This window comes from Amborella trichopoda, chromosome 3 (assembly GCF_054954075.1).
Source record: "Amborella trichopoda isolate Santa Cruz 75 chromosome 3, AtrichopodaSantaCruz75HAP2 v2.0, whole genome shotgun sequence".
Classification (NCBI taxonomy): domain Eukaryota; kingdom Viridiplantae; phylum Streptophyta; class Magnoliopsida; order Amborellales; family Amborellaceae; genus Amborella; species Amborella trichopoda.
Genome location: NC_142338.1, coordinates 7691352 through 7703156, shown reverse-complemented (window position 1 = coordinate 7703156; position 11805 = coordinate 7691352). Strand labels below are relative to the sequence as shown.

General features: G+C 39.0%; 1 protein-coding gene across 1 annotated transcript; it reads right to left on the bottom strand.

Moving 5' to 3' along the window:
* On the bottom strand, window positions 1–10560 carry CEV1 (Cellulose synthase family protein). Its single transcript, XM_006838242.4, has 14 exons — window positions 10014–10560; window positions 9354–9549; window positions 8941–9164; window positions 8698–8815; window positions 8374–8578; window positions 5812–6078; window positions 5347–5692; window positions 5123–5260; window positions 4370–4495; window positions 4068–4280; window positions 3688–3952; window positions 2896–3098; window positions 1322–1672; window positions 1–1174 (listed from the first exon to the last, which is right to left on the bottom strand). Exons 1-14 carry the CDS (start codon window positions 10041–10043, stop codon window positions 590–592), a joined length of 3267 nt encoding a protein of 1088 aa, XP_006838305.2. The 5' UTR covers window positions 10044–10560; the 3' UTR covers window positions 1–589.
* Between the last annotated feature and the right edge of the window lie 1245 nt (window positions 10561–11805).

Sequence of the window (11805 nt, the reverse complement as noted above, 5' to 3'; positions counted from 1 at the left end):
TGATACTTAAATTTTCTTTATTATTTATAATTATAAAAACAAGAGTAACCCATATGCTAAAATGAAAAATAGAAGAGAATGCGACAGCAAGATTGACTGTCACAAACAACAGTGTTTCATCAAGATGAACAGTTCCAAAATCCCATATTGAATACACAGTTATACAGGATGTTTTGAGAAGAAAACAACAGAGGTCTGACCACCCTAAACAGGACTCAATGGGGAAAGAAAGGCCCAGGATCATATCATACACTGTCACCTTCCACTCGAATCAAAATAATTCAGAGTAACCCTGTAAAACAAATTGGCAGCACACTCTTTTGCCATAATTTTCAAGTATGAAGAATACTCTTCATCTTATCGCTCACACTAAATCCAAAATCATGCTAGCTTTCCCAACTCCTCTAAAGAATAATTATCCCCGTTATAAATACTTTGAAAGAGTTCCGACCGCCTTTCCACGACCAAATATCATCTCCGTAAGTTCAATGCAGAACGTCTCCAAATACCCTCTCTATAATCTCTATAAAAGACAAGGCAAGAATACAAGCACAACTACATCTTGTTTCAGGTTTCAATGTTTCAGGTTTCAACAGTTGATGCCACACTGCTGGACGTCGGGGCCAGTGACTCTGGTGGTGAAGGGATCAATCCTAACCCAGAGGAGAGAGAAAATGGAGGCAAGCAATACAGACCAAACCACGACAATTGTTGGGGTCCGGTTCTGCCTTCCCATGAGACCTTTGAGGAATGGGTACAAATGGACAATCACCCAAAAAGCGAAAAAAAGCTTCCCGAACAATGGACCCCATGATTGGTATCCACTATTGATAGCATAAGAGATTCCAGCCACCACACCAACAAGGTTGATAATGAGGAGAGTGGTTGGCGGTATGAGGAGAGTGGTCCATTTGAACATGTAGAGCTCGGCAAAGTCTCCATCTTCATCAGTGGCCTTTGAGGTCACAGTGAAGTTGGTATCAATGCCTGCTAAGACTTTAAGAAGACCTTGGAAGACAGCAAAGAGATGAGCAGAAACACCACCAATGACCCAGAATTGTTCATTTCTCCACCACTCATCGATGCCAACGCCACTCCATCGCATCTCGAGTATACCAGTGGCAAAGATGGAAAGGAAGAGAGAGATGAACCAGATACTAGCGATGTTACTGATCTGCATGGACATTGAATTCATGCTATGTGAGCAAATGCTCAAAGGGGCAGGTGTGTGTACGTGTGTGTGTGTGAGCGAGAGAGAGAGAGAGAGAGAGAGAGAGAGAGTCCCTTCATAAATGTTGTGCTGAAAAGAGAGAATGAATACCTGTGGAATGATAAACTTCCCGGTGAGGAGACAGACAGCCGGCAAGGTACAATACATGAGCAAAGGAATGGAGGTGATAGGGTAGATGGTGGTGCTGACGTATGCAAACCTCTCAAGCCATTTCAGCCTCCCACTATAGCCATACCATATAGGGCAATGGCGACTGAGAAAGATTTCAACTGAACCCAAAGCCCAACGCAACACCTGATTTAGACGATCTGAAAGGTTAATGGGGGCCGAACCCTTGAAGGCAGGGGGATGAGGCATACAATAGATTGACCTCCATCCACGAGCATGCATTTTAAATCCTGTAAGGATATCTTCTGTAACTGAGCCATAAATCCATCCAATCTGCAAAAACCAGCAGTTTGGTTATTCTATAGCAACAGCATACATGCCATTCGATTAAGTGAATAATTGAGTAGCAATTTGGTGATCAATTCAATTGATAGATACAGTGAAAATCATTCTCAAAACTATATCCAAACAGCACCCATATGAAAATAACAATAAAAAACAATTAACTAGCTTGACATTGAAGCAGAAATCAAGTAAGATCTATCCATTCCTCTCATGCTATACTGTCGAGGAAATTTTTTCTTTCTTTTTTTTTTGAACTGGTTAACTTTGTCAAGGAAATTTACGGATGATTTATATAAGGAAAAAGTTTATATAGAGCCGGGGCTCTAAACAATCAAATTAGAGCCCACCACAAAAATTTGACTAGAAGTTGTTTTGATGCACAAATATCCTCAAATTAATCATCTCGACCTCAAGATGCATGGAAATGAGAAAAAAACGGATTTAAAGTTTTGGAAATAGTGCATCTTGTAACGCAATTTTGGACCGTCAATTTTCAAGATTTTCAAGTTTTCAGAGATCTGCTGGATCTACACTATTTTTTAAGCTTGAAATTTTATAATTCATCATCATCATTTTAGCCTATTCCCAAGTAATTGGGGTCGGCTATATGAATCTTGATTCTCCATTCTGCCCTATTAAGGGTCATATCCTTACTGAGGTCATAAATCCCCATATCTTTACGGACTACTTCCAACCACATCCTTTTGGGCCTATCCCTCTTTTCAGTCCTTCCACTTGATCTAACTCGCACGTCCTAACAAGTATTGTACTTCGTCAGCCCCACACATGGCCAGCCCACAGTGCCAGCTTTAAATTTTATAATTAAAGATGAAAATATATTTTAAGGCTATCACAAAGATTTCCAGTATTGAAACCATATTTCTCGACATTATTTGAAGCTGCGATTTACTTTGATTGTTTAGAGCCTCGGCTCTATACATACCGCCCCCTTTATATAAAGCATAGATATTTGCACAGAGGTACAACTTAAAAGTATGAAAAATGAAATGGTTGGCATATGCCAATCAACTGCAGAAAACATTTTCAATATATTCTTGATATACAAAAGGGATATAGTTAGTTAATCTCAAGTGGGCTTGGGCAAGTAAATGGATGAGTGACTTTATTTCTGTAGTAAAAATGAGACAATTATCCATATGTGCCAAAATTTACATAAACCAGAAACCAAAAGAAACAGAGATGGGGTTCACCTCACTTCCCCAATCTGTCTTGTCCTCGTATCCGCAGCTGATAACATGGATGGCCTCTTTGAGGAGTGACTCAGGGGTTGCAGACTGAGGGACACCACCATGTTCCATAAGGGTGGATGCAACAAAAACAGTTGATTGGCCAAATCTTTTCTCCAAGCTCATTTGAGACATAAGGAGTGATTTCTCATCATCAAATCCAGCACCTGTTATTCATCAAACAAATGAGGAAGAAAATATCTGAAAGGAAAGTCTATCTTCTCCTTCCCTCCCTCCCTCTCTCTCTCTCTCTCTTCTCTCTCTCTCTCTCTCTCTCTCTCACACACACACACACACACACATACACACGTCAGAGCTAGTGTGTGTGTGCACACACACTAGACACAAATACACATATGTGCGTACACCCTATGCATACATGTATATATGCATTATGCACATCTGTATGGACATATTTCTACGTACGTTCTATGCCTGGATGTGTCAGTTGCTGTACACACAGGGCAACAGGGAAGCCAACTTGAAAATATGTTTTATCAGCAAGAGCTAGTGCTTTGATCCTAAAATTTGACTGCATGTGAAACTAGGGATTGAAAATTGGAATGATTTGGGAAAACCATACATGTACACACATCTTCACAAAAAAAGTATCTCTTATGTATACTCAAGTTCTTCCTCAGCTTTATTATGTAACTCTGTTCAACATTTGTGCATTAGCATCCATGTTTTCCACAATATGTACTACCAATTACTACTACCCATATCTAAAGATGAAATGCATTTCAGGAACCTTACCTTCAACCCCCTCCTCTATGTCTTCAAGACTAAATATTGGAACAGTGGTGTCCACCTGCTTGTTCGATTTCTTCTTGTCAGAGTGCTTTTTACTTGATTTGGAACCCTTCTTACGCGATCCACCACAGCATCTCGATAGAAGGTTTGGTTTGCTGTGTTTGTTCTTAAGAGGAGGCTCATAACCATATAAAGCAGTTCTGTTGAAAACACATCCGGTACCCACATAAACAGGTCCTTGGATACCATCCAAACCTCTCAAGTTGATCTAATGATAGAAACAGAAATACAGTGAAATCTGAAGATTGGCAAAGAATGGAATACAAATGCGTCTATAGCTTTCAACAAAGAGCAACAAAATAACTGAAAGAGCTGGAACTCACGTCAAAGAACACAGTATTTCGGTTAGCATATCGATCGTTCAAATCAATACCATCAAATCTTTGAGGGAACTGGACATAACAAACTGATCTTCCAAGATTTGGATCCATCAGGAAACACATAGCCTCACGCAATGCCTTGCTGTTATTTATGTAGTGATCACAATCAAGATTGAGCAAGTAGGAACCATTGGTAAGAACTGCCGATACGCGGACCTGCATTAATACAAGAACATATCAATTGCTACAGAGAAGCACAACATAATAACAGAGGAACTGAGGAAGTCATTTAGATAAACACATACTAGTGCATTCATGGCACCAGCCTTCTTGTGATGCTGGAAACCTGGCCTCTTCTCACGAGACACATAAACTAACCGAGGAAGCTCATTGCCATCACTGTCGAGACCTCCACTATGGCCCAAAAAGACCTACAAGAAATAAGGCAGTAGAACAGATCACAAGCAGAAACCCGCTATCCATATTGTATAATAATGAACTCAATTTGCAGACATGCAACATTTCACAGCCAAAATCATCAGTCATCTACTTCCCGGGAGTCTAAAGATTATAGAGAGAACCAAAAAGAGAAGTCCAGAGTAGGGTTTGGCCTCTTGGTTCAGTTATTTGGGGTTAAGGGCGACACCAAAGCATCTGAGGCTCAAATCCCAGCAATCCCACCCAATACAAGAGAGAGAGAGAGAGAGAGAGAGAGAAAGAAACAAGTTTGATGATAAGATTGAACAAAGCAATCAAATTAAGGCCAAAGTACTATAATAAATACAAGGCAACCCATCGCAACTTTCAAGATCTACGTTGAACCTCATCAAAAACCACAATTGCCCATAAATATGACATATTATGTGCATGTGTAATCATTAATTTCGAAAACCCTGAAGATCTAAAATGTAATGAAAGCCATAAAACAGATAAAAAAGAATTTACTTTAATGAAAGAAACGCGACAGTCATAATAGTCAAGATGCCATAATCAGTACACAACATCGCCAAATCTGAATCCTGAAAACATGGACATAGCCAAAATCAAATGAATGAAACCTGAATCATTCCAGGATGGTCTCTGGTATTGTTCCCTGGCCAAGGAGTACCATCTTGCATAATCCAACCCTCCTCAGGAACCTTTTGTGCCTTTGCAACAAGCATATTAATGCGTACTTTGAACTCTTCATATTCCCTCTACAAAAAGAAGTTAAAAATCCATCAACAAAAACAGTTAACAGAAACAAAACTTCATGTATAATGTTAAATTTTTGCATCCCTACCTTCATGGCTCTTCGGTCTTTAACAAATGAAGGATGAACTTTATCTTTCAAATAGTCAATCTTCTGAGCAAAATACCATTCAGGGGCTCGAGGCTCAATGCTGTACTTCTTGCAAAAAGGAACCCATTTTCTTGCAAATTCTGATGTCTCAGATAGGGCCTCGAATGTCAACATAGCAGCACCATCATCAGAGACATAGCAAGATACCTTGTCGACCGGATAGTCCACTGCTAGAATCGATAACACTGTATTTGCTGTTACGAGAGGAGGTTCTTTTAAGGGATCGACTGTACTAACAAATATATCAACAGCAGCCAACTGAGATGGCTCTCCTTCTCTGTCATATCTGTTGAGGGAAACCCATAAATTCCAAATCATAAATACACAAAATGGCAAAAATTGGGGTAGTACAAGTAAACATCAAAGTAAAAAGGAAATGAAACAAACAAATGAAGATAATCTGACCTCAGTGCTAGCCTATCAAGGTAAGTCTCGCGGTTTACAGGGAACCATTTTGGGAATTGATCCAATATCCAAGAGATGGCGAACCATATCTCACATATGACAGAAATCAACCAGAGGGCATATGCATTTCTCACAGGATTCGTGATACGATAATGTAAGAAAATGCTGAGGATAACAAGCCGAAGAACAATGACCATCCTATAAGGGTTAATCCTTGAAGAGGAAATTGAGACCTTGCGAGAAAGTGGCTGACGGGCTTCATCATTCCTGTATCATATAAGAAACATACCAAAAAAATTTAGTCCTGCATGGTACATTACCCGTCTGGCATAGCTTAAGTAACTTGGCACCTAGAGAAACTGAAGAACGGAGCCCTTCATATGGCTGCAACACCTGGTGTTATGAAACAATTAAGGAAACTTAAAGAATGATATCTTCTGGTGAACTATCATGATATCTTAAGGTCAACTGTTATTATTTCTTTGTAGCTTCTAGAACTTTCTTAAACATGAGTTAGAGAGCCAATATTACAATTTTCAGAACGAACTCCAGGACTAAATAATTCTATTTTATTTAAAATTAAACCTAAGGCTCACACAGGCACTGAAAAGGAAATGATTTTACCATTTTATGATTAACTAATTTTTAAAAGGGGACCTCTCAAGAATTTTTTCATGGAAAAGAGCTTTTCAGAACCATTCACAATGTAGAGCTCATGTCATCATTATTTCCATTTGGTGTACACTAAAGCCCTAAAAGCCCCACTTAGATGGGTCGCAACAACAGAATCTCTGCTTTTGGAATTTGTTGTAAGTAGATCAAACAAAATTAGTTTTCTTGATCAAAAAGAAATTTGAGAAAATATGTGATATTTTTTTGAGAAAAGTTAACCGCACTATCGCACGAAATAATTCTCCAAGAGCTCTGCGAGGACCCTATCTCTGCATAAATTAAATTTGAAACCAAAATACTTGTGGATTCGATAGGATTGTTTTAAAAAATTCAACAATTCTCACAGACCCACATTTCACATCAGTCAAATATGCCCTTAATATTTTCAGTAAAGATAAATTGAAATGGAGCAATCTGAGTGCTCAACACTAAATCCTATTTGATCCACATTCCATAAGGTAATTAAGGCAGAGATACTGACTTTCTCAAAAAAAAAAAAAAAAATTAAGGCAAAGAGACTGCCGGGGTCTATTTCTAGGAACCTTGAGCCATACCCCAAACCTCACAGACCATCAAATAACCTCAGGTTATATCATCCCCAAGGGCATTAAAGAACACAAATAGTAAGTATCCTTCAAACTTGAATTAACTATAATGTTTATAAATGGAATCAATAAGATATTGATACAGTTCCACTAACATCATCAATTCCAACACAAATCTGATAAAAACACGACTCCAGTATGTCTCACGGTAAAGTAATCATTCAACATCAATAGTTGCAGGACATTGCTGCTCAAGACCTAGTTCACCCATCAACCCCATCATTACATCGGAGAGAACAGAGAGACTACTAGCCCACCTAAGCTGCCTAAAAATAGCTTCTACAGGGCCATTGCCTCCATGGTGATGGTGAGCCAACCATGGGTTTTCCACATCACCAACACAAACTGGTTACCATATAACCAAGCCCATGCACCAAATTAGCAAGGGTATATTTTCTTCTATGTTTTTTTTGTAAGCAAGAGGAAGTTACCTTACAGGTAAACTTCCCATGGAAAACAGAGGCATGTTGACCATCACCCAACTTCATGTGTGTGTTCCAAATTTCCCTCTAAAAGGAAAATTCTTCTCCGTGAGAGGATCGTTTAGACCGAGTGCAACCCTATCTAGATCCAAGAGTTTATGTAAGTAGCACTCTGTGACCTCAGGCTGATCTTCTTTGGGAGATAAAACAAACCCATGAGATACACCAGATGAGCCATTGAAATTAAAGAGAAAACGATAAGTGGGTGTCCCCTAACACCACCAACCACCCACACCCCCACCCCCACCTAAGATGGAAAAGAAAAGAAGTACACACACACACAAAACATCCATATTATTCATCAAGCACAGATGCAGAGGCCAAATGTTACTTGATGACATTCCAACTCCATATTCTATTCAATATGTTTGCTAAGGAGCATTCTTGCTTTCAAGAAGGAACTTATGAAACTCCCAAGCCAAAAAATTGTTTGACCACCAATACATAAATATCAGTTAAAAAACTTTTAGTAGGACATAAAATGCATTTTCTGATAGCCTTGCGTTATTTACAAGTAGCTAGGCTATGCTAGATAAATCTAAAAGTCTTTTGGAGCATTGCTCAAATCGCTAATCATTGGCAACAAAAAATACGCACACAAATTAATGAAGCTATGTGTGCATGTCGATGATTTGAATTTGACCTAAAATTCCTAACAGTATATATGCACATGGGTGGACAATGATGATCATCACATCAAGCAGTGATGATATATACACATCTTGATAAAAACATTGAATCACCAGAGTAGCAAGAAATAATGACTAAAGGGGCATTCATTAAGGACAGTTAAAAAAACTCACAATAAAGGATCCTCCATATTCACATCAGTTGCAGCATCAATATCTCCTCCTCCTTTCCCTTCAGAAGCAGCATGCCCACCATTAGGCATCTGTACCACATTCTTTTCCTGCTTCATCTTCCAACTATCAACTCTTTCCTTCCAAGCAACATTGCCAAACCCTTGGGAACCAAATTCTCTTACAGGATCCACAACCCTAATATTTGCTGCAAATCAATTTTCCATGACATTTTAGTTTGACCCACAGCCGCATGAAAGGACAGAGCAAACCCAGAATGAATAATACAAACAAAATTAGAAAGAAGACAGAAAGGCTGAACCTTACCAGGTTGGTGGAGATCTGAATAAGGCAGTGGATGCACACGCTTCCCTCCACCACCACCACTGGCAGGAGATGCCATTGTGGGATGATCTGGCGAAGCTGCTGGAATCTCTCCAGAGACCTGAAAAACTCCAAAATTTCATTCTAATCCTATATTTTGATGGGTTTTCATTACAGAGCAAGACCAATATCAAGTAAATGCAGCTAACAGAACAAAGATCAACATGGTTAAAGAATGCATCTCACCAGTTGTCCATTAGTAAGTAAAGGGATATGATTAAGGGGGGTTTCATTTGTATCATAGGCCGGAGGCGCAACATCCTCCCCTCTTCCATAGCTCATTTGCCAATGCAGCATAGCCTCTGCAATCTTCTGCTTCTGATTCTGATTACCAGATGGATAATTGTAATCACTTGCAACATCACCAACATCATCATCATCCCCTTCATCACCAGGAATGCGAGGACTTCCTGTGAGAGTATGCACATAGCCCAATATTTTTCAGAAAGACGAGATATACAATGTTTCAAAATAGTCCATGATCAAATTGAGCCACAATTTCTATGGCAGAGCCCATAGAAAAATTCTAAAGAAATAAAATCAGTAAAAATACAAATTGTGCAGAACTAAGAGAAATGAAAATGCGGATATCTGTAAACCTTTGTGCCTCTTGTATCGGGTCTTGCATTGGGGACAAGACTGATTGCCATCCTTTCTCTCATATTCGTAGCAAGGCCTGCAAACTGGGAAGGAGCAGACATCACAGGCAACAAAAAGCTCTCCTTCAGCTGTCACACCGACATCATCACCACATATCTGGCAGACCTGTCCGCTTATATGTTTCGAGGGTTTCATCTGAAACCATGGAAATCAACAATTACCATGTTGAGCAAAAAACCCTACTGATTCAAATCCAAAAATAGAAAACATAAACAGTTAAAACTTGATTTCTTTTTCCTCATTCAATACATTAAATTGCATAGGATGATCTGTACCACTGGATCCTAATAATAATGTAGTAACCACAATCTAATAGCTGAAGTGTGGTATATGACTCGACACATTGGATAAGAAAGTGATATCAAATAGTAGATCAGGGTGCAAGCATGTTTGATTGCAGATTCAGCCTACAAAATGGGAGTCTAACAAAGTTCAACCATGTACATTGACTTACAAATCCTAAAAAGGCGGATTCATACCCCTCTTTACATGAGAAACCTAAAAAGGAAAATGAGGCAGAAGCATCAACCAGAAACATAGCAAGAAAATTTGAGTCCAAACTTTGAAATCAAATTAAGGAAAATGATAAAAATACTCACAGTTGGATCTCCTTCTCGACCCGCCTCCATTTGTAAGCTTCGAAGAAAGCTTCTGGCCAAATGACCACTTGATGATTGGGTTCAAGAGATCCCTTTGCTACAATCCTGAAAATTTACACAGATCTCGCATCTAACTAAATGGACAGACCTTCACACCAGACTTTGTCCTTTTGCCCTTTCTCTTTTCAATGTCTCCCTTAGAAAAACCTCACATTACCTTGAATTCTCCATTTCTAGCCAGATCTAACACAAATCACCACGGTCAAGTCGAAAAACCAGCCACTTGCCCTGTAAAGCCTTGATCTTTGAATTGAGTTCCAGAATCACAACAAAACGCCTCAAAAACCACCCGCTTGGCTCAATAAAAGAAAACGGAGCAAATTTGCAGAGTCCCTTGCTCAACCAATTCGCCCTAATTCACGCAAAATACACACTCAAAATCCAGACTATTCAATTTCTCAATGAATTTGCCTCAACCTAAACCAGAGAAAAGGACACCTAAGCTGCATGGCAGGCTCAAGCTGTCCGAGCTGTGACAGCTTCAGGTAAGCGAGGCCTACCTTTCCCCGCTCCTATAAAAATGCCCTAAATCCGAAAGAGACACATTACCCACTTTTCTAATATACACATCTGATAATTGATACAAAAAAGAAATGGCAAAAGATAAGAGACCAGCTTACTCACTATTCCATGATATAATCTTCCTTACAGAGCTCAAGCCTCTGTAAAATTTCCATAAAAAGTAACTACAGGGGACTGAAAATTACGAGACGAGATACAAATTCCAAGCCCCAGTTATTAAAGGTGATAAAAGAGAGAAAAAGGTGACATTATTCGGGAATCTAGGGTTTAATAACTCGTAAAAGGAGACCTAAAATCACCATTAATCCAGATTTTAAAGAAATGCAACAATCAATTAACAAAGAAGATGCCAGGACATTCGACTACTCAATAGTCAAACATCAAGTGCACCGATTTCTTCACCAAATCGAAAGCGAAAAGTAAAAACATTAAAATTGACCGCTGGATTTCACCGCGCCAAGATTTACCATGGCCTTAATAGACGGCTACGGTCTCATTCACCAGCTAGGGTTCAATTCACCGGAGACAAAACCCGTGTAAGCCCGGTGAAATACATGAGTGAATCACAATGTGCGCGATTTAAGGGAGCTCTGCTCATAGATTTTGACAGACATGCTATGAGTTTTTTAACCCCGATCTGATTTTTTAATTTTTCTTTCGGACAGTGAAAAATCAGCCGTTTAATTTTTCTTTCGGACAGTGAAAAATCAGCCGCTCACCTGTGGCGCGTGAGGGCTTTTATGAAAAGAAGAAGTTTACATAGGGCCGACCGAGGCTTCTAAATTAGAGCCCACCTCAAAAAGCTCACTAGAAGAGGTTGTTTTGATGCCTAGAATTCTTCAAATTGACCATCTTGACATCGAAATGTATGGACATAAAAAAAAAAAAGGATTTCAAGTTTTAGAAATAGTGCATCTTGTAACGTATTTTTGGACCGTCAATTTTCATGATTTTTAAGTTTTCATAGATCTATTCGAATCACACTATTTTTTAAGCTTTAAAATTTATAATTAAAGATGAAAATATATTGTAAGACTATCATAAATATTTTCAGTATTGAAACTACATTTCTTGATACTATTTGAATGTGTGTTTTTTAGAGCCTTGGCTTTATACAAACTGCACCTCGAATGAAAACAGTAGCCAACGGCCCAGGCCTCATCCGAGCTAGTCATGTCAACTCTGACTCTAGTCCTATAGCCCACCTAAG

Excerpts from the sequence above, each read along its gene's own strand:
- CEV1 (XM_006838242.4), bottom strand. The coding sequence starts at position 10,043 with ATGGAGGCGGGTCGAGAAGGAGATCCAACT. Across the intron at positions 5,261-5,346 it reads AAGACCGAAGAGCCATGAAG|AGGGAATATGAAGAGTTCAA; the intron begins GTAGGGATGCAA and ends TTCTTTTTGTAG. Across the intron at positions 3,953-4,067 it reads GAAATACTGTGTTCTTTGAC|ATCAACTTGAGAGGTTTGGA; the intron begins GTGAGTTCCAGC and ends TTCTATCATTAG.